A 21,967-nucleotide genomic window follows, 5' to 3' on the forward strand; every position below is an offset into this window, starting at 1 on the left:
TATATGCATTGTTAAAGGTTGAATGTTCTCCCCCACAAAAATATATATATATATATATGTTGGCCCCAACCTCCAGTACCTCAGAATGTGACCTCATTTGGAGGTCTTTACAGAGGTAATCTGGTACAAAGGTACCTCTGGTCTTTACAGAGGTAATCAAGTTAAAATGAGGTCACTGGGGTAAATCCTAATCAAGTATGATAGGAGTCATGTGTAAAGGGGAAATCTGGGCGGGGTGCGGTGACTCACGCCTGTAATCCCAGCACTTTGGGAGGCTGAGGCTGGTGGATCACTTGAGATCAAGAGTTCAAGGCCAGCCTGGTTAACATGGTAAAACTCCGTCTCTTCAAAATAAAGAAATACAAAAGTTAGTTGGGCATGGTGGCTCGTGCCTGTAATCTCAGCTACTTTGGAGGCTGAGGCAGGAGAATCACTTGAACCCAGGAGGCGGAAGTTTCGGTGAGCCAAGGTTGTGCCACTAAACTCCAACCTGGGAGACACAGCAAGACTCCGTCTCAAAATAAAAATAAAAATAAAAAATATATTGTGCTTTCCACACTCTGAACCATCGTACATGGGTTCATTTCCACGTGACTTCTGGGCTCATAAGTGGCACGTTTCTGGAAGGTATACGGGGTCTCTTTTCTTTACCCCCTAATGCACAATCATGTCACAAATAGACTCCAAACCAAAGCTGTTAAATTTCCAAACCTTTAATCCCAAATCAGATCACAGCCAGGTCAGACCCTTCCCTATCTCCCCCCACCCCCACCCTGAGCTGCAGATGAGTTGTAAAAAGTCTCTCCCGGCAAGTGAATCGATCCACACCTGGGAAATGAAGGGGCCCCCAACTCCCATCCAAGACCCCTGACCTCATCCCCCCGCCCCACACCACAGCTACCCCATCAGGTCCCCACCAGTCTTCCCTGGGGACCCTCGTTTGCAAAGAACCTCTTCCCATCCCAACCCCAAGCAAATCACATACAGCCACCGAGAGAAGGGTATTTACAGAGAAAGGATAAGGGGACAGGAGGCAGGCGTGTAAAAAAAACATGGGCCCCCGAGCAGGGAGAACACAGTTTCCTCAGGAGATGGAGCAAAAAGATCTTGGGGGTACAATGGAGAAGGTCAAAGGGCTTGGTGGTTGCTTAGAGAAGTCTCAGGCGTGGCTCTAGGTGGCCCGGTGCCCTCGCTTGGGACAGAGGGACCCCCAGGGCCAGGAAGGCAGTGTGAGCAGCAGAAAGCAGCCGGCCCCCAACAGCAGGATCAGGCCGGCCCCCACGCCGCAGCCCAGGGACCAGGAGTACTCGTAGGTGAGGCGTGGGGCCAGGGGAGGCTCCGGGCTGACTCCCTGCAGCAGGGCCCTCACGGAATGCCGGAACACCTCCAGGCTCACCAAGAGCAGCAGGCCTGCGGGAGAGAGGACAGCACACCATCAGGCCCCCGGGACCCCAGCTGTGCCTGAACATCTCTGCCATCCTCTCCCAGCCCTCCCGCCCACCTGGCACCTTCCCACGCATGCATTCAACAAATACTTACTAAACACCTACTATATAGCAGGCAGCAGTTGGGAAGCTGGAGATAAAGAAGAAGAAAAAAAAAGACACAAAGTCGCAGAGACAGAAAGTAGAAGGGTGGTTGCCAAGGGCCGGAGGGAAGAGGAAAAAGGGGAGTTGGTGTTTAACGGGTATAGAATTTCAGCCGGGGAAGATGAAAATCGTTCTGAAGCGGATGGGGGTGATGGCTGCATAACAACGTGAACGGAACTGATGGCACAGAACTGTATGCTGGAAAATGATTAAAAGGCGGATATAGAATCACAGCTAGACGGGAGAAAGGCGTTCTGGTGTTCGCAGCACCGTAGGGTGAATATGGTTCATTAGATTTTTTTTTTTTTTTTTTTGAGACGGAGTCTTGCTCTGTTGCCCAGGCTGGAGTGCAGTGGTGCAATCTCAGCTCATTGCAAACTCTGCCTCCCGATTCTCCTGCCTCAGTCTCCCAAGTAGCTGGGATTACAGACGTGTGCCACCACGCCTGGCTAATGTGTGTGTGTGTGTGTGTGTATATACACACATATAAATATACGAGTATTATATATATACACATATAAATATCTGAGTAGCTGGGATTGCAGGCTGATTTAAAAAAAAAAAAAAAAAGTGAAAAAGAAAGAACATGATAGAGAAAGAGCCTACCCTTGTGGAGCTTATGTATTACTTGGAGATAGACAGTAAGCGAATAAACCAAAGTTTGCAAAACTCAAATGCCTGCAGGGGGCATGAGAAAGTGTAAGCACACAGGGCAGAAGGTGGAAATGATGGCAGAAGCCAGCTGCAGCCCTTCAACAGCACGATCTCAGCTCACTGCAGCTTCCGCCTCCCAGGTTCAAGCGATTCTCATGCCTCAGCCTCCTGAGTGCCTGGGACTACAGGCATCCTCCACTACGCCTGGCTAATTTTTTTTTTTTTTTTTTTTTTTTGAGATGGAGTCTCGCTCTGTCGCCCAGGCTAGAGTGCAGTGACGTGATCTCAGCTCACTGCAACCTCTACCTGCCCGGTTCAAGCGATTCTCATGCCTCAGCCTTCTGAGTAGCTGGGATTATAGGCACATGCCACCACGCTTGGCTAGTTTTTGTGTTTTTAGTAGAGACGGGGTTTCACCATGTTGATCAGGCTGGTCTCGAACTCCTGACCTTGTGATCCACCTGCCTCGGCCTCCCAAAGTGCTGGGATTACAGGACTGAGCCACCGCGCCCGGCAATTTTTGTATTTTTAGCAGTCATGGTTTCACCATGTTGGCCAGGCTGGTCTAGAACTCCTGACCTCAAGTGATCCACTCACCTTGGCCTCCCACAGTGCTGGGATTACCGGGGTGAACCACTGCACCAGGCCTATAATTGCTTAAATGATTATTATTTTTATGGGAATTCCTCCAACCTTTAAACGTCAACTCAGAGAAATCTTTACACACTGCCTGGCAAACAAAGCACATCCCCTGGGCATCGAGGGCTTGCAGGCTTCCAGGTTGCAATGTCCAAAATAAACAAATGAGGAGACAAGATAATCTTAGAGGGTGATGCACGAGAGGAAGGAAATAGAAACAGAGAGAGTGGCACCCAGGGGTGGAGCAGGGACTTTGGATGATGTCAAGAAAAGCCATTTGAGCTGGGACCTGAAGCATGAAAAGTAGTCAGTCATGCTCAAAACGAAATAACGTTTCTGTTTTGAGCAGAAGGAGGGGTTGACGCGAAGGCCCTGTGTAGGACGCAGCACAGAGTGTTTGGAGAAAAGAGAAGAGCTGAGTGTGGTCGGAGCAAGGGGAGTTGGGGTGGGGGAGAGAGGTGGCAACGGAATTGCAGAGGCAGGCAGGGGCCGGGTCATGCAGGACCGTCTGAGAGTCACGCATGAGTCATGGATCCCAGTCGCCTTCTCTCCAGACCCTGGAGTCCTGCCCCAACCCCTGTTCCTGACCCTGCTTCCTCCCTGCACCCCAGCCCCACTCTGGTGGTTTATTTTCTGTTTGTTTGTTTACTGTTTTTGGTTTTGTTTTGAGACAGAATCTCAGTCTGTCATCCAGGCTGGAGTGCAATGGTGCAATCTCGGCTCACTGCAGCCTCTTGTCTCCCAGGTTCAAGAGACTCTCCTGCCTCAGCCTCCCGAGTAGCTGGGACTACAGGCTCGTGCCACCACGCCCGGCTAATTTTTGTATTTTGAGTAGACATGGGCATTCACCATGTTGGCCAGGCTGGTCTGGAACTCCTGACCTCAGGTGATCCGTCCACCTCCTAAAGTGCTGGGATTATAGGCCTGAGCCCCCGCGCCCGGCCATTCACTGTGATTTTGATTTGGGGCTGGAGAATGCGGCCCAGATGCTGTGATTTAAAAGCCCCTTCTTTGCTCCACGCAGCCCAACATTATAGAACAGTAGGTGGGAAAGCATTTAGACAAGAACTCCCCTTCATTCCTTTCCTAATTCATTCCTTTTTTTTTTTTTTTTTTCCTCTTTTTTTAGTGACAAGGTCTCAGCCACCCAGGCTGGAGTGCAGTGGCGAGATCTCAGCTCACTGCAGCCTTGACCTCCCAGGCTCAAGCCCTCCTCCCTCCTCAACCTCCTGAGTAGCTGGAACTACGGCTGCAAGCCACCAAAGCTAATTATCTCATTTTATTTTGTAGAGACAGGATCTTTCTACATTGCCCGGGCTGGTCTCAAACTCCTGGCCTCAAACAATCCCCCCGCCTCAGCCTCCCAAAATGTTGGGATTCCAGGTGTGAACCACCACAGCAGACTTGATTCACGCATTCTTTGATTCATTGAACAGATGTTCATTGAGCTCTTATTACAAAATACATAAAATATAATACATAAATGATACTGTAAGTCCCTGTCCTTCTAGAGTTTCATCCAAGAAGGAGAGATGGGCAATAATCAGTTAAATGCACTGTTGAGGGCTGAATTGCGTCTTCCACAAAAAGTTCAGGTTTTGGGGTCCTGACCCCAAGTACCTCAGAATGTGACTGTATTTGGACATAGAGTCCTTAAAGACATAACTAAGGCCGAGTGCAGTGGCTCATGCCTGTCATCCCAGCACTTTGGGAGGCCAAGGCGAGTGGATCTCAGGAGTTTGAGACCAGCTTGGCCAACATGGAGAAAGTCCGTCTCTACTAAAAATACAGAATTAGCCAGGTGTGGTGGTGCACGCCTGTGATCCCAGCTACTCGGGAGGCTGAGGCAGGAGAATCGCTTGAATCCTGGAGACAGAGGCTGCAGCAAGCTGAGATCGAGCCACTGTACTCCAGCATGGGCAACAGAGTGAGACTCTGTCTGAAAAAACAAAACAAAACAAACAAACAAAAAACAGATAATTAAGTTAAAGCAAGGTCATCAGAAGGAACCCTAATCCAATGCGACTGGTGTCCTTATGAGATAAAAAAATTTCTGGCAGTAGGATCTCTTGAGGCCAGGAATTTAAGATCAGCCTGGGCAACATAGTGAGACCCTGTCTCTACAAAACATAAAAAAGAAAAAAAGAAAAAGGCCAGGTGCAGTGGCTCATGGCTGTAATCCCAACACTCTGGGAGGCAGAGGAGGGTGGATCACCTGAGGTCAGGAGTTTGAGACCAGCCTGGCCAACATAGAGAAACCCCGTCTCTACTAAAACATACAAAAATTAGCTGGATGTCATGGCGGGCACCTGTAATGCCAGCTACTCGGGAGGCTGAAGCAGAAGAATCACGTGAACCTGGGAGGGGGAGGTTGCAGTGAGCGGAGATCACACCACTGCACTCCAACCTGGGTGACAGAGCCAGACTCCGACTCAACAACAACAACAAAAAAAAAAAAAGGAAAGAAAAAAGGAACTGTGGACACAGACAGGTACAGAGGGAAGACCATGTGAAGATACATGGATAAGTTGGCCATTTACAAGACAAGAAGAGAAGCCTTGGAGAAAACCATCCCTGCCGACACCTTGGTCTCAGACTTCCAGCCTCCAGAACGGCGAGGAAATCAATCTCTGTTGCACCACAGCCACACAGGCTGCGGTACGTTCTTATGGGGACCCTGGCAAATGAACACGGGCATAAATAAATAGAGCATGTCAGGTAGTGATCAATTCTGTGAAGAAAAATAAGGCAGACTCATGTCCCAGCTGGACATAAGTCTTCTTTCTTTCTTCTTTCTTATTTCTTAATTCTTATTTCTTATTTCTTAATTCTTATTTCTTATTTCTTAATTCTTCTTTCTTTCTTATTTCATTTATTTATTTATTTATTTATTTATTTATTTATTTATGAGACCAGAGTCTTGCTCTGTCACCCAGGGTGGAGTGTAGTGGCGGGATCTCGGCTCACTTCTACCTCCACCTCCCAGGTTCAAATGATCCTCCCTGCTCAGCCTCCCGAGTTGCCAGGATTACAGGCACCTGCCACCACGCCCAGCTAATTTTTGTATTTTTAGTAGAGACAGGGTTTTACCATGTTGGTCAGGCTGGTCTTGAACTCCTGGTCTTAAGTGATCTGTCAGCCTCAGCTCCCAAAGTTCTGGGATTACAGGAGTGAGCTACCGCAACTGGTATTTCATTGCATTGCATTTCATGATGGAGTCTCACTCTGTCACCCAGGCTGGAGTGCAATGGTGTGATCTTGGCTCACTGCAATCTCCACCTCTTAGGTTCAAGCAATTTCCCTGCCTTAGCCTCCCCAGTAGCTGGGACTACAGGCACGCACCACCATGCCCGGCTAATTTTTTACATTTTAGTAAAGACAGGGTTTTACCATGCTGGCCAGGCTGGTCTCGAATTCCTGACCTTGTGATCTGCCCACCTTGGCCTCCCAAAGTGCTGGGATTACAGGCGTGAGCCACTGCACCTGGCCAGTTTATTTTATTTCTAAATTTTTATCTATTTATTTTTTTGAGATCAGGTTATGAGACTAGTTAGTTTTTGTATTTTTGGTAGAGATGGGGTTTCACTATGTTGCCCAGGCTGGTCTCGAACTCCTGGGCTCAAGACATCGCCCACCTTGGCCTCCTAAAGTGCTGAGATTACCGGCGTGAACCACCACACCCAGTTTCTCTTACATGCCCTCTTTATCTTTTATTATTATTTATTTATTTATTTATTTATTTATTTTATTAATTTTTTTTTTTTGAGACACAGTCTCGCTCTGTTGCCCAGGCTGGAGTGCAGTGGTGAGAACTGGCTCACTGCAACCTCCGCCTCCTGGGTTCAAGCGATTCTCCTGCCTCAGATTCCTGCGTAGCTGGGACCACAGACACCCGCCACCACGCCCAGCTAATTTTTGTAGTTTTAGTAGAGTCGGGGTTTCACCATGTTGGCCAGGCTGGTCTCAAACTCCTGACCTTGTGATCCACCTGCCTCGGCCTCCCAAAATGCTGGGATTACAGGCGTGTGCCACCACGCCCAACTCTTTTATTATTAATTTTTTTAAAAACATTTTCTTGGATACCAAATGAGTCCCCTTTAGACACGATGGTCAGTGCTGTTCTCTCTGAGATGGTGATATTTGACCAGAGACTTAAATAATATGAGGAAATGAGACATTTGAAGTGCTGGTGGAAGAATGTTCCAGGCTGAGGAGGCAGCCGGGCAAAGCACGCTGAAGGAGGAATGAGCTTAGAGCGTCTGGGGAACAGCAGAGGCCGTCGTGGCCGGAGCAGGGAGAGCAGACGGCAGGAGAAGGAGTCACAGGGCGCCAGGAGTCAGCCCACACGAGGCCTTGCCACCATGTTATTCTGGTAGTAGGAATTTAGGTGGCTTTTATTCTGGGGAGGATCCATGATCTGACTTCTGATATAAAAGTATCACTTGGGGGCCGGGCGTGGTGGCTCACACCTGTAATCCCAACACTTTGGGAGGCCGAGGTGGGCAGATCACCTGAGGTCGGGAGTTCAAGAACAGCCTGGCCAACATGGAGAAACCCCGTTTCTACTAAAAATAGAAAACTAACCAGGCATGGTGGCGGGTGCCTGTAATCCCAGCTACTCAGGAGGCTGAGGCAGGAGAATTGCTTGAACCTGGGAGTGAGAGGTTGCGGTGAGCCCAGATCGTGCCATTGCACTCCAGCCTGGGCAACAAGAGCAAAACTCCATCTAAAAAAAAGAAAGAAATAAAGAATAAACTATCATTTGACTTATGCCTGTCATCCCAACACTTCGGGATGCTGAAGGGAGAGGATTGCTTGAGCCCAGGAATTCAAGATCAGTCTGGGCAACATAGTGAAACCTTGTCTCCACAAATAATGTTAAAAATTAACCCAGTGTGGTGTGTGTGCCTGTGGTCCCAGCTACTCAGGAGGCTGAGGTGGGAGGATTGCTTGAGCCCAGGAGGTTGAGGCTGCAGTGAGCTGTGATAGTGCCACTGTACTTCAGCCTGGGCGACAGAGCCAGACCCTGTCTTAAAAAAATTAAAATTTAAAAAGTAGAAGTATCACTCTAGCTGCTCTGTGGAGAATGGGCTTGAGGAGGTTAAAAGGAGAAGCATAGAGAACAGTGAGGAGGCCATAGAAATTATCTCGGGGAAATATAGCCATGGCTTGGGTTAGTGTCATGGTGAAATGGAGGTATGAGTTTGCATTCAAAATACGTTTTGGAGGCAGTGCCAATAGAATTTGCTGGTGGATGGCCAGGCGCGGTGGCTCACGCCTGTAATCCCAGCACTTTGGGAGGCCGAGGCGGTCGGATCACCTGAGGTCAGGAGTTCGAGACCAGCCAGGCCAACATGGGGAAACCCTGTCTCTACGAAAAATACAAAAATTAGCCAGGTATGGCAGCGGACGCCTGTAATCCCAGCTACTCCAGAGGCTGAGGCAAGAGAATCGCTGGAACCCGGGAGACCGAGGTTGCAGTGAGCTGAGATCATACTGCTGCACTCCAGCCGGGGCAACGGAGCACAACTCTGTCTCAAAAATAAAAAATACATTAAATAAAGAGGCACACGGGTCTGGCTCCTGCGGCTTCCCCAGCCTGCTCTCAAGCTGCTCCTCCCACACTCTCGCAGCTTGGAGCAGGACTTTCAATGCACCAGATTTGTTCAGGCTTGAAGACCTTTATACTGCTTGGAGTAATTTTCCACTTCCCCCTCCCTGAGCCTGCCTTAGACGTCCTTATTCTTCACATCTCTGTATGAATTACATGTTTCGAAGGGACGCCTTCACTAACCACTGCCACCTAAATCTACAGTGGGTCTCTTGTCGTACACTTTTCTCATACTCTGTACTTTTTATCTATAGCATTCATCACAGTTGGTAGTTATGAATATATATTGATTTATACGAGTAATGTCTCTTTATCTCATTTCTGTCTCTCCCACTGCACTATAAATCCACGAGGGCAGCAGACTTCTCTGTGTCATACCTCTAAAACATAGAACAACAGCTGATATTTATATATAAGGAAAGAAACAAGACAACCTGAACATGTCCCTTTATCTAGGGAGACCTCAAAATCTCAACCCACCCCAGTCCCTGACACCCACGGTAATTACCACATCAAATCCTCCTTCACTTTCAGTTGGTGGCACAATTTGCAGAACACTTTTGTGCCCAAGACTTTCATAAAACACTTTTATATCAACAGCTTCCTGTGCACCCCCAGGAGTCATGCAGGTGTGAGTTCAAGAATAACGCCAGCACCGAATTCCTACCAAGCTAAAAATTCCATGAGAACAAACACCATCTTTTGTTTTGTTTTGTTTTGTTTTTGTTTTTTGAGATGGAGTCTCACTCTGTCACCCAGGCTGGAGTGCAGTGGTGCGTTCTCGGCTCACTGCAAGCTCCGTCTCCCGGGTTCCTGCCATTCTCCTGCCTCAGCCTCCCAAGTAGCTGGGACTACAGGCGCTCACCACCATGCCCGGCTAATTTTTTTGTGTATTTTTAGTAGAGACAGAGTTTCACTGTTAGCCAGGATAGTCTCGATCTCCTGACCTCGTGATACGCCCGCCTCAGCCTCCCAGAGTGCTGGGATTACAGGAGTGATCCACCATGCCCGGCCCAAACATCATCTTTATCTTATTCATCATTGCATCCTCAGTGGCTCCTAGCACAGCATCTAGGACTCACTGGATATTAAAGAAATACTGGTTAAATGAATGGACAAGTAAAAAAAAAACATGGAGAAATAGATGACTGAAGGGAGACAGGAAGGGAAAGTGGGTGGAAAAGAAAGAAAAGAGAGAGGGCCCGGGTGTGGTGGCTCACACCTATAATCCCAGCACTTTTGGGAGGCCGAGGTGGGCGGATCACTTGAGCTCAGGAGTTGGAGACCAGCCTGGGCAACACAGCGAAACCCTATCTCTGCAAAAAAAAAAAAAAAAAAAAAAAAAAATTAGCCGGGCATGGCGGCGTGCGCCTGTATTCCCAACTACTCAGGAGGCTGAAAGGTAGGAAGACCATCATCTGAGCCCTGGAAGCTGAGGTTGCAGTGAGATGAGATCGTGCCACTGCACCCCAGCCTGGATGAGAGAGCGAGACCCGGTCTCAAAAACAAACAAACAAACAAAAAAAAAAAAAAAAAAAAAAAGGAGAGAGAGAGATAGGAAAAGAGAGAGAGAGAAAGGAAGGGGGGAGACAGGGAGGAAACTGATCCATCAATGGAAGGATAAATGGATGGATGGATAGGATGCACACAATATCAACAGATACCTGGATGAGTGAGTTCGTGGCTATAAGGAGATTTAAGCTCAGAGATAGAAAAAGGTTTGCCCCAATTACACAGCTGTTAAGAAGTTGGGACTCCAATCTAGATCTTTTTGATTCCCTGTTAATGTCACAGGGCCAGTGACATTTATCTCACATTAATGCAGTGACACCTTTTGCACCAGTCTCCCTATCTCTCTCCACAGTCCTGTCACACTGGCTTTCTTTCAAGACCTGCAATGCAGCAAACTCTCCCAGCTTGTCTGTCCATACTTTGACATCGTCAACGTCACCTCCCCAGAGAGGCCATCTCTAACTCCCTGAGGACTGAACGATGAAAAAGATCAAGATGATGCCTGTTTTCATGGAATTCGTAGCTTGGTAGGAATTTGGTGCTGGTGTTATGATTAAACTCACACCTGCATTACCCGTGGGGGTGCACGGGAAGGTGCTGACATAAAAGTGTTTTATGAAAGTCTTAGCTGGGCGTGGTGGCTCACACCTGTAATCCCAGCATTTTGGGAGGCTGAGGCAGGCGGATCACTTGAGGTCAGGAGTTCAAGACCAGCCTGGCCAACACGGTGAAACCCCGTCTCTACTAAAAATACAAAAATTAGCCAGGTGTGGTGGCACACACCTGTAATCCTAGCTACTTGGGAGGCTGAGGCAGGAGAATCGCTTGAACCTGAGGGGTGGAGGTTGCAGTGAGCTGAGATTGCACCACTGCACTCCAGCCTGGGCAACAAGAACGAAACTCTGTCTCAAAAAAAAAAAAAAAAGAAAGAAAGAAAGAAAGAAAAGAAAAGAAAAGAAAAGAAAAGAAAACATTTGATCCAATAAGAAAACCAAGTCCCAGAAAATAAAATGAACCTTCCAAGGTCACACAGTGATTCAGGGCACAACTTGGGCTGGAACCTAGAGGCAGAGGTTGCAGTGAGCTGAAATCGTGCCACTGCACTCCAGCCTGGGCGACAGAGTGAGACCATCTCAAAAAGGAAAGAAAGAAAACCAAGTTTAAAATCCCACCTCTGCCATCATGCCATCATTGATGGTGTGGCCACGAGTAATTCATCCGACTTCTCTGAGCCTCAATTTCCCCATCTATAAAATGGGGGAGGCTGGGTGTGGTGGCTTATGCCTATAATCCCAGCACTTTGGGAGGCCAAGACGGGCAGATCACTTGAGGTCAGGAGTTCGAGACCAGCCTGGCTGATATGGCGAAACCCCGTCTCTACTGAAAAATACAAAAATTAGCCAGGTGTGGTGGTGCCTGCTTGTAATCCCAGCTACTTGGGAAACTGAGGCAGAAGAATCACTTGAACCCAGCAGGCGGAGGTTGCAGTGAGCCAAGATCATGCCATTGCACTCCAGCCTGGGCGACAGAGGGAGACTCTGTCTCAAAAATAAATAAATAAATAAATAAATAAATAAATAAAATGGGGGATAGTAAGCCCTGCCTAATAGAGCTGTTGTAAGGATTTGAACTGGAAGTACAATAAACTGAATTGTTGTTCATTACTGAGGGCTACATTTCATAAGATGCAGCATTTTATTTAGACCTTCAGCTCCAAGAATGCAACAGTCCTTGCAGACCTCACATCTCAAATCTAAAAGAACATTTAGAGACCATCAAATTCTGAGCCAACAATAGGGCTTGGAACTCTTCCACCTTTGAGCCTACTACAGCCCCTGGGGTTCCCTGACCTCTCAACAGGCTATAATGCTCAAAACATCTCAGCATGAAACAGTGTTTAGGGACGCCATGTCCAAACCTTAAAAAGTATTTGGATAGCTTCCAATTCCCAGCCAACAACAGAGCTTAGAACTCTCCAATTTTTGAGACTTCTATAGTCCTTGAGCTTTCTCCAACTCCTAGCATGCAACAGTGATTGGAAATCCCATCTCCCAGCATGCAACAATTCTTGGAGATCCCAGGTCCAAATCTAAAACAATGTTTGGACACCCTCCAATCCTTAGTCCGGCTGTTGGGGTTCTCCCATCTTTGAACCTACTATAGCCCTTGGGCTTCCCCTCAACTCCAGGCGTGCAACAGGGCTTAGAGATCCCACCTCCCAGCATGCAACAGTGTGTGGAGACCCTACTCTCAGCATGCGATAGTGCATAGACATCTCATCTCCCAGCATGCAACAGTGCCTGGAGATCCTCCCAGCATGCAATGTCCTCAGCCTCCAGGCTCTGAACCCTCACCTGAGAGGCCAAAGCAGACGGCTCCAACTCGGAGCAGGAACTCTGCACCTTTAGTGAGCACCATGATGATACAGAGGCACCCCAAGGCCATGACTACCAGGCCCAGCACTGCTATCACCGCAGCTGCCAGATTCACCTCTGCCGGGAGGAGAGAGGAAAGAAGCAGAGAACATGGGATGTAGGGAATGAAGAGGATTCACCTGTAGGAACCCAGAACCAGGAGGATGTAAGATTCAGGACAAGAGAAGAATTTTCAAGTAGAATGTCATCCAGCCCAACATTTTACTTACACTGTTGAAGGAATTAAGACTCAGAAAGAGTCAGTTAGTTCTCTCAAGTCACCAAGCAAGGGGAGGAGAGGGCCAGGATTCGAAAGAGTTGAGAATTGCCAATTATTACTGAGGATCTGGTTACCACCGGTTTACAGGTGAGGAAGCTGAGGTAGTGGGGTGTGTGGGAGACGATGGCAAAGGCAGCGTGCTACAGTGGAATGATCCAGGATGGAAATCTCCCCAACTACTTCCTACGTGGAAGATTCTGGTAGGATTTTCCAGATTCCAGTGGGAATTTAGGCTGAACCCTTCTCAGCCTAAATTTCCTCCTGTGGACCAGGCGCAGTGGCTCACACCTATAATCCCAGCACTTCGGGAGGCGAAGGTGGGTGGATATCTTGAGGTCAGGAGAGTTCAAAACCAGCCTGGCCAACATGGTGAAACCCTGTCTCTACTAAAAAATGGAAAAATTAGCCCGGCCTGGTGGTGCACACATGTAATCCTAGCTACTAGGGAGGCTGAGGCAGGAGAATTGCTTGAACCCAGGAGGTGGAGGTTGCAGTGAGCTGAGACCACGCCACTGCATTCCAGCCTGGGTGAAAGACCGAGACTCCATCTCAAAACTAAACTAAACTAAACTAAACTAAATAAATAAATACATACAAATACAAATACAAAATGAATAAAAAGAAAGGGCACAGTGTTTAGAGCAACACTGTCCAGCACATTCACTGCTAGCCAGATGTGGCCTCCACGCTAAATCAATTTAAACTAAACACAATTGGAAACTCAGTTCTGCGTCACACCAGCAACATTCCAAGCATGCTGGAGTCACGTGGGGCCATGGCCACCATATGGGTCAGCACAGAAACAGAGTATTTCCATCTTGTCAGAAGATTCTTTTTTTTTTTTTCTTTTTGAGATGAGTCTTGCTCTCTGTGGCCCAGGCTGGGGTGCAGTGGTACAATCTCAGCTCACTGCAACCTCTGCTTCCCCACGTTCAAGCGATTCTCCTGCCTCAGCCTCCCATGTAGCTGGGATTATAGGCACCTGCCACCATGCCCAGGTACCTTTTTTTTTTTTGAGACGGAGTCTTGCTGTGTCACCCAGGCTGGAGTGCAGTGGCGCGATCTCGGCTCACTGCAAGCTCCGCCTCCCGGGTTCACACATTCTCCTGCCTCAGCCTCCTGAGTAGCTGGGACTATAGGCACCCGCCACCATGCCCAGCTAATTTTTTGTATTTTTAGTAGAGCAGAGGTTTCACCGTGTTAGCCAGGATGGTCTCGATCTCCTGACCTCATGATCCTCCTGCCTCGGCCTCCCAAAGTGCTGGGATTACAGGCGTGAGCCACCGCGCCCAACCTAATTTTTGTATTTTTAGTAGAGACAGGGTTTCACCATGTTGGCCGGGCTGGTCTTGAACTCCTGACCTTCAGTGATCTGCCCGCCTCCACAGTGCTGGGATTACCAGCGTGAGCCACCGCACCTTTCCTCAGAAGATTCTTTAGTAGCATGCTCCCTGAGAGTCAGAATTATTTGGGTCTGAATCCTGATTCCGCCTCTGCCACTTCCTGGGAAAAATAATTGTAGCCATTCCTGGACTTCCGGAGGATGGAGGATAAAGCCCCCTGCCCTGCAGGGCTACTGCGAGGACCGGAGATCTTACGGATGGAGTGCCCAGCACTGTGGTTAGCATGCGATGCATGCACGTTTGTGAGATGTCCAAGTGCTACCCACAGAGAGGGGCTGCGACTTGCCCAGGGTGACACAGCACGTGGCATAGCCAGAGATGGGGTAAGAGCTCTAGGCATGGCCGGGTGCGGTGGCTCACACCTGTAATCCCAGCACTTTGGGAGGCCGAGGAGAGGGATCACCTGAGGTCAGGAGTTCGAGACCAGCCTGGTCAACATGGTGAAACCCCGTCTCTACTAAAAACACAAAAATTAGCCAGGCGTGGTGGCGTGCACCTGTAGTCCCAGCTACTTGGGAGGCTGAGGTAGTAGGAGAATCACTTGAACCTGGGAGGCGGAGGTTGCAGTGAGCCGAGATTGTGCCACTGCACTCCAGCCTGGGCAACAGAGCAAGACATCATCTCACAAAAAAAAAAAAAAAAAAAAAAAAAAAAGAGTTTTCTAGATTCTTAGAGCACCATGTCCCCATCATTAACTCTCCCGCCAGCACTCCCCAGGAGACAGCCATAGATTATAGATACCCGCCCTGGGGTAAAGCAGAGGAGGGGATAATTCTATCTAGACCTCCTCCAGCATGCTCAGCATTTCCCCCACCTGTCACCCGCCATGGGGTGAAAAGTTCTCACCTTTCTTTGTGGTTCTCTGAAAGATGCGTGCATTCTCCCCCGTGGTGAAGAATTTAAAATAGGTGCAGTTTGCTTCTGTGGAAGCAGGAGAGAGAAAAAAGAAATGAGGATGTGAGGTCCTTTGTGTAAACTCAGGGCTGGACACTTCACACAGCCCACGGGAGCCTAAAACTTGGACGTCAGCATCCCTGATACACAGAGGAGAAAAATGACGCCCAGAGGTGTGCAAGCCACCTGCGACCACAGCGCCATCCAGGAGCTGGGACTCCTACCCAGGGCTCTGAGCCCCAGACCTGTGTCCCCGAGGGCGCCATTAGCCTCTCTGGGCTTCTAGTTCTTCCTCTTTAAAACGAGATATAATCTCTTTCCTGGCCCCTTCGTGTGGGTTTGTTGAGGGTCAAGTGGGATTACATATGATTAATTACTTAATTCAACAAAGGATACCGAGATACAAGTAGCAGAAGGCTAACAGACTCAGAAAGGATTCCTGTTTCAGGAAGGATTCCTACCTAGAACACACAAAGGGCTCCCGTGGATTAGCAAGAAGAGAGAGAGAACCCAATTGACCAATGGGCCGAGGGTATGAATAGTAATTCACAGAAGAGGAAGCCTGGGTAACTCACAAGTCCATGAAGAGATGCCCCACTTCACCAGGGATCAGAGCGAGGCAGCTGGAATCAGCAGGGAGCCACCACTTTCCATCAATTAGATTGACCAACGTTAAAAGGATCGTATCAAGCATTTGAAAAGATAAGAGGAAACACCGTATATGAACGGGTACTCCTAGTCTTTTGGGAAGGCACTCTGGGGTACTTTTTGAAATGAAGAATGTTCATAGCCTGTGGCTCAACAATCTCATTGCAGGATATACCTCCAGGAGAAAAAAAAAACAGACAGGAACATATATGCAGATGTTTCCAGCAGCACTGTTTATAAGTAACATGGAGTCAGAATCAAGCCAGGTGTCCATCAAATAGGGGAACAGACAAGTAAATGTTCCTTGTGAAAATCTCTCTAGTACACATAGCCATGAACTAGAATAACCTAAAGCAAATTGGGGAGATTTGAGAAACACAGTGTTGACCAAAACAACAATAATAATTAATACTAATAATTTAATTTAAAAATCCAAAAATTGAGGCCAGGCGAGGTGGCTCACACCTGTAATCCCTGGACTTTGGGAGGCCGAGGCAGGAGAATCACTTGAGCTCAGGAGTTCGAGACCAGCCTGGCCAACACGGTGAAACCCCACCAGTACCAAAAATAAAAAATTGGCACGGTGTGGCAGCACACACCTGTAATCCCAGCTACTCGGGAGGCTGAGGTAGGAGGATCTCTTCAGCCTGGGAGGCAGAGGTTGCAGTGAGCCAAGACTGTACCACTGCACTTCAGTCTGGGTGATAGAGTGAGATCCCATCTAAAAAAAAAAAAAAAAAAAAAAAAAAAAATCCCAAAGATCAGACAAAATCAATAGCATGATCTCATTTATGTAAAACACACATATAAGCTAATACTATATATTTCCCAAGTAAAAATACATATCCATGAGTGTATATCACACACATTAAAGAGATGAGCTGGAAAACAATGAGGAAAAACATAATATAAAACAAAGCACAGGGCCGGGCGCGATGGCTCATGCCTGCAATCCCAACACATTGGGAGGCCAAGACACACAGATCTCTTGAGGTCAGGAGTTCAAGACCAGCCTGGTCAACATGGTGAAACCCCATCTCTACTAAAAGTACAAAAATTAGCCGGGTGTGGTGGCGTGCACCTGTAGTCCCAGCTACTCAGGAGGTTGAGGCAGAAGAATCGCTTGAACCTGGGAGGCGGAGGTTGTAGTGAGCCGAGATGGCACCACTGCAATCCAGCGTGGGTGACAGAGCAAGACTATATCTCCAAAAAAAAAAGAGAGAAATTTTAAGTTTAAAAAGACAGAAAAAGGAAGAAAGGGAGAGAAGAAAGGAGAAATGAAGAAAGGAAGGGAGGGGAGCACTTTCTAAAGTGCATTTTAGACCTAGAAATTCCCTCAGAATTCACCTAGTCTGACCTACTCTCTTATTCTACAGATGGGGAAACTGAGGCACAGAAAGGGAGAAGAGAGGTCGAGAATAACAGGAGTAAAGGCCATAGAAGAGGGACCAGGCAGTCTGTGAATGTGAAAAAATGAACTTTTCAATTTGAACAACGATATGAAGGGACAAGAAATCAATTCCTGCATCAGGTGAGGTGGTGTGGGAGCTCCCCAAGTACCCTGAGGGGAGGAGAAGGGGTGAGATGTCCGGCTAGGAGGAGTGGGATGTGTGAGTTCTTATGCAGCAGCACGAGGTAAAGGATGCTGGGCTGGGCATGGTGGCTCACGCCTGTAATCCCAGCACTTTGGGAGGCTGAGGCGGGCGGATCACCTGAGGTCAGGAGTTCAAGACCAGCCTGGTCAACACGGTGAAACCCCGTCTCTACTAAAAATACAAAAATTAGCTGGATGTTGTGGCGCATGCCTGTAATCTCAGCCACTTGGCAGATGGAGGCAGGATAATTGCTTGAACCTGGGAGGCAGAGGTTGCAGTGAGCCGAGATCATGCCATTGCACTCCAGCCGGGGCAACAAGAGCAAAACTTCATCTAAAAAAAAAAAAAAAGGTAAAGGATGCTTCACGTCACTGAGCAAAGGGTGCAGGTGCTCTTTGAAGCAGTCATTGCAGGGAACACGGTGGTCTTCATCCACAAGGGAAGTGCAATGGCCCTTCTGGGACAATGTAGGGTGCCTGGCATCCTCTTTTGGCTACAAATAGTTTAGAACATCCCGACTCTTGACTACTCCAAACTATGACATATACCATCTGGAAAAGCACAGGGGAAGGGTCGCCCCCACATTCTGCACTTGCAGCCAGCGGAGCTGGGGATGGCTTTTGATGAGCAGTGGTGAGTGTGAGATTTCTCTGAGATAATGAAGATTCTGAAATGTCCTCTGAGGGGTTGGGTTTGTGAGATGATGTTAATGGCCCTGTTAGAAGACTGACGTCCTTTCTGATCAATGGAGGGGACAGCAAGGGATGTGAGGAACCCCAGACAGTGTGGTGAGAAGGGATGGGTCACCCCCTCCATTGCCCCACGACCTCTAGGATCTCTTGCTGGACTAGTGAGATGTGATATAATGCAGTTGTTGAGAAGAGAGGCAACCGAGCTTCAAATTCCATCTAACTAGCCTGGGTGCATAGACTGAGCCACCGAGATTTCTTGCTCCTCATTTTTCTCTTCCCTAGAATGGAAGTGCTAATAATGACTCATAGGCTAGCTATGACGCTTAATGAGTTAATGTACATAAAACACTGAGATCAGAACCAGGCATTACATCAGCATTTAATATTCTTATTACTGGGTTCTCCCATTTTGCAAAAGTTTGGGATCATCCTTGATGAGACCCCGAGGGACCAGGGATAGCCCATCTGCAGAAATAAAATGATTAAGGGTAGTCCATCTGGACACCACGTGGGTAGCTCAGACAGGCACCCCCATGTTCTATTGAGGGCTCGGGACATCCTATTTTGCACTCTCCTCATATAAGGTATCACATCTGGAGAAGTAAGGGACAAGGGAAATCTCAAATGGAGCGCAGAAAAATAGGCCATATTCTTTGAGGGGCACTGGGATGACAGCACCTTCTTTGGAGACTGAAGAGTGTTGGAGATCTCATATGGGTGATCAAATATATGACAGCCCAAACAGACTCTGAGGAGCGCCAGGTATTTTCCACGGGTCAGGGGAGGTAGAACGAGATTTCATCCAGTTCTCCAGGGGTATAGAATGTCCCCCTGGTATAAGTACAAGCCGTGGCCTGTTGTGTCAGAAAGGTATGGGACAGCTCTCTGCCATGTCCAGGGATAAAACAGCCATGATTTGGGAAAAGAGGGAGTATGGGAGTGTCTCTCGGAGAAAATGAGAAACACTGAAATGTACAGTCTGGGCATTTGGAGGCGAGAGGACAGGAAGTGAAGAACATTGCCGGGAAGGAACAAGGTCTGCCCTTGGGTGTTGGGAGGTGTCTGGTGAGAGCTTGGTTTGGTGGAAGCAGTAGGTGGGGAACAGGCATAGATCCTGCTTTGGGGTGGGCGTCTGTCTCCCCAGGGCTCATAGGATGGGAGCGCAAGCTGTCTCCAGGCTGGGAAGAGGAAGCTGACACCAGAAACCCAGGCTGTCTCTCCATGGGCACAGGCTGTCTGTGGGCAATGCAGAGTGGGCACAGGCTGTCTCCAGGGCGCAGGCATTTGCAGAGGGTGCAGGCTGTCTGGGGTGGGCACGGGCTGTCTGAGGACACCAGCTGTGTCTGGAATCATAGGCTGGGTCTGGGGACACAGGCAAGGTTTTTCTAGGGACACAGGCTCTCTCTGGAGCTATAGGCTAGTCTGGGGGGACCCAGCGATGCCTAAGAACATTGGCTGTGTGGGGCCAGGGGCTTTGGGGGGTCGTAGAATGATCTGGGAGCATAGCCTGGTGTGGAGGTGCAGGCTGATCTGAGGGCACAGGCTGGTGTAAGGATGCAGGCTAGTCTCAGGGTATAGACTGGTCTAGGGGTGCATGTTAGCCTGGGGGTGGAAACTGTAGCTGGAGACCCAGGCTGATCTGGGGGTATAGGATAGTCGGGGTACAGGATGGTCTTGGGGCACAGGCTGTAGGCAGGGACACAAGCTCTCTTTAGAGGCGTAGAATAGGGGTACAGTCTCATCTGGGGGATCTCAGGTCACAGCCTGGTCTGAGGGTACAGGATGGCCTGGGGGCCTAGACTCCTTGGAGGTACATTCTGGTCTTGGGGTACAGTCTGTAGCAGGAAAGCAAGCTCTAAGGCACAGGTTCTCTGGGGGTAGGCCAGTGAGGGACCTAGGCCATGTCTGGGGGATCTCTCTCAGCAGTTTCCTAGAGCAGAGGACGATGTGGGCACTGGCGCTTACAGGGATACAAGCTCTCTCCTCCGGGCTCAGGCTTTCGTCCCTGGGGCGGGTTTTCTCCACTGACACGGGCCCCTCTCCCTCCCTGTCCATGGGACGCAAGCCCTGGGCTCGGGGCGGCGGCTGCTCACCTCCGGGCAGCTCCGCGGGGCCGCAGGTGTCCCTGTCCGCGGGCACGTCCGCCTGCCACAGCCGCTTGGTGCACACCTTCCACAGCCCCAGGTGGGCCGCTTCGCACACGGCGCTGCCGTTGGCCTTGTAGGTGTTGAGCTCCACCCAGAACTCGGTGCCCACGGACAGCACCGCCAGCGTGGCGCCCACGGCGGCCAGCAGCAGCGCCAGCTTCACCTTCCCCTCGCGCTCAGGCGTCAGCCCCGACCTGCACCGCCCGTGCGCCCGCCGCCGGCCCGCGGCCCCCCGCCGCCGGTTCTCGTCTTGCAGGAAGATGTTGGACCACATCATCATCTTATGGCCGGTGGGGTGGAGAAGAGGGAGGAGGCAGAGCCGAGGAGGGGCCTCGAGGGGCGGAAGCGAGGAGCGGCCTGGGGTCTTGAAGGGGGTGAGGGACTCAGTTTCCCCTGGGTATGAAAGAGGGAGTCCTCTCTGGAACCTCAAATGGGAAAGTCGAGATTGCTTCTGGGGTTCAGAGAGAAAAAAAGATCCCCGGGGCTGGGGAAGCCTCTGGGGTTCAGAGGGGGGTCTAGGTTGCCCTCAAGAACTTGGCAAAGAGGATGGGGCCCAGAGGAAAAGCAAGGCCCCCACTCCGAGGCTTAGAGATAGAATCTGGGTTCCCAGGAGGGGGTCCCTCCCAAGAACTCCAGAGGAATGAGAACTGGTGTCCGCTGAAGCTCCCTGCAGCTCCGAGGCGCTGCTTTGGCGTCCCCGCTGGGGGGCTGACAAAAGGGAAACCGATTTTCCTGAGAGATCTGAGCACCCCAGTAGGGCTAAGAGTTTGGGGCACTCAGGAAGGGACCTGGAGTCCTCTGTGTGTTTGGAGGAGATGTGGCCGGGGTACCCTTGGGCTCAGAGTTTGAGAAGAGAGGACTTGAGGACCCTCTGGAATTCGGAAAAGGAAGACCTGGGGTCCCGGGAAGCTCCTAAGGGGAGATCGGAATTCCCTCCTGGTCTCAGAGAGGCGGTGGGACCCCGGCATCCACAGAAGGAGAAGAGCAGAGCCCCGGCTGGAGCTCAGAGGAGGACTGGGCCCCGCTGGAATTCAGGAAAAGGGGATGGGGGTGTCCCCTGCCATTCAGAAAAGATTAGAGGTCTCCACTGAGCCTGGGAAAGGGGCCGGTGGCTGGAAGTCAGAGTGGAGTCCAGAGACCGAGGCTGCTGGGCCTCCAAGAGGGCTGGGGCGGAGGGGACCGGGGGTCCCCCCTGGGGCTCACACTAAGGGGCTGTGGTCCGCACCACGGCTCAGAAAACCAGGACTGTGTCCCCGCAGGGTCCAAAGGCCAACCGAGACCCGAAAGAGACGCTGCGCCCCTTCCGGATCAGTCCGCTTCCCTCCCCCGGGCTCCCACGGCCTTCCCGGTCGGGTCCGCGCCAGGCTCAGCTCCAGGCTAGGGCTCCCCCTCGGGGCTCCCACCCCCGACTCCCGAGCAGGGGCCCCTGTCGCTCTCCTGCCTCGGCCCCGCGCCGACCCCAGCTCCGCGCTGCCTCCGAAGCGTCCGGCTGTGCCCGCCACCGCCACTGGCCTGGCCTCCGCCTGCGCCCAGCCTCGTCCCCACCCGCCCACCCCCCACTCTGCACCGTCTACCCTCCACCCTCAGGGCTATTTCGGTCTTGACCCGTAAATAACACCCGCACCTGTCGCCCGGCGCCTGTTGCCATAGGGATCCCGGGTATTTTAAGGGGACGAGGAAGGGGGGAGGGAAGCCGCCGGGGGAGGAAGGGGACGAGCCTGATGGGACTTTCATTTCACTAAGGGGCAAGAGCGGCGCTGAGTCCCAGCTCCCCAATCTCCCGGGCACCAGGAGACGGATGGGGCAGCAGGCCTGACTGGGGTTCCCGGGGAGGAGAGGCGGAGGCAGGACCCCGGGTCTCAGGGAGGAGGGACTGAGGCCAGGAGTCT

At 50.2% G+C, this 21,967-nt stretch overlaps 1 protein-coding gene across 11 annotated transcripts in view; it reads right to left on the reverse strand.

Annotated features, from left to right (window-relative positions):
- Window positions 1-21,600, reverse strand: part of CACNG6 (calcium voltage-gated channel auxiliary subunit gamma 6) — a 57,466-nt gene extending 35,866 nt beyond the window's left edge. For 10 of the 11 annotated variants that reach the window (XM_073015989.1, XM_073015991.1, XM_073015987.1 and 7 more), the window contains exons 1-4: window positions 20,025-21,600; window positions 14,949-15,023; window positions 12,360-12,497; window positions 250-1,410 (exon numbers count right to left, since the gene is read on the reverse strand). In XM_073015989.1, coding sequence (XP_072872090.1) covers window positions 1,172-1,410; window positions 12,360-12,497; window positions 14,949-15,023; window positions 20,025-20,358 — 786 coding nt within the window. In that variant the 5' untranslated portion in view covers window positions 20,359-21,600 and the 3' untranslated portion in view covers window positions 250-1,171. The remainder of the gene's footprint in view (window positions 1-249; window positions 1,411-12,359; window positions 12,498-14,948; window positions 15,024-20,024) is intronic. The other variant, XM_073015995.1, reaches the window with a different exon arrangement.
- Between the last annotated feature and the right edge of the window lie 367 nt (window positions 21,601-21,967).

The sequence above is a fragment of the Chlorocebus sabaeus genome, chromosome 6, assembly GCF_047675955.1.
Source record: "Chlorocebus sabaeus isolate Y175 chromosome 6, mChlSab1.0.hap1, whole genome shotgun sequence".
Classification (NCBI taxonomy): domain Eukaryota; kingdom Metazoa; phylum Chordata; class Mammalia; order Primates; family Cercopithecidae; genus Chlorocebus; species Chlorocebus sabaeus.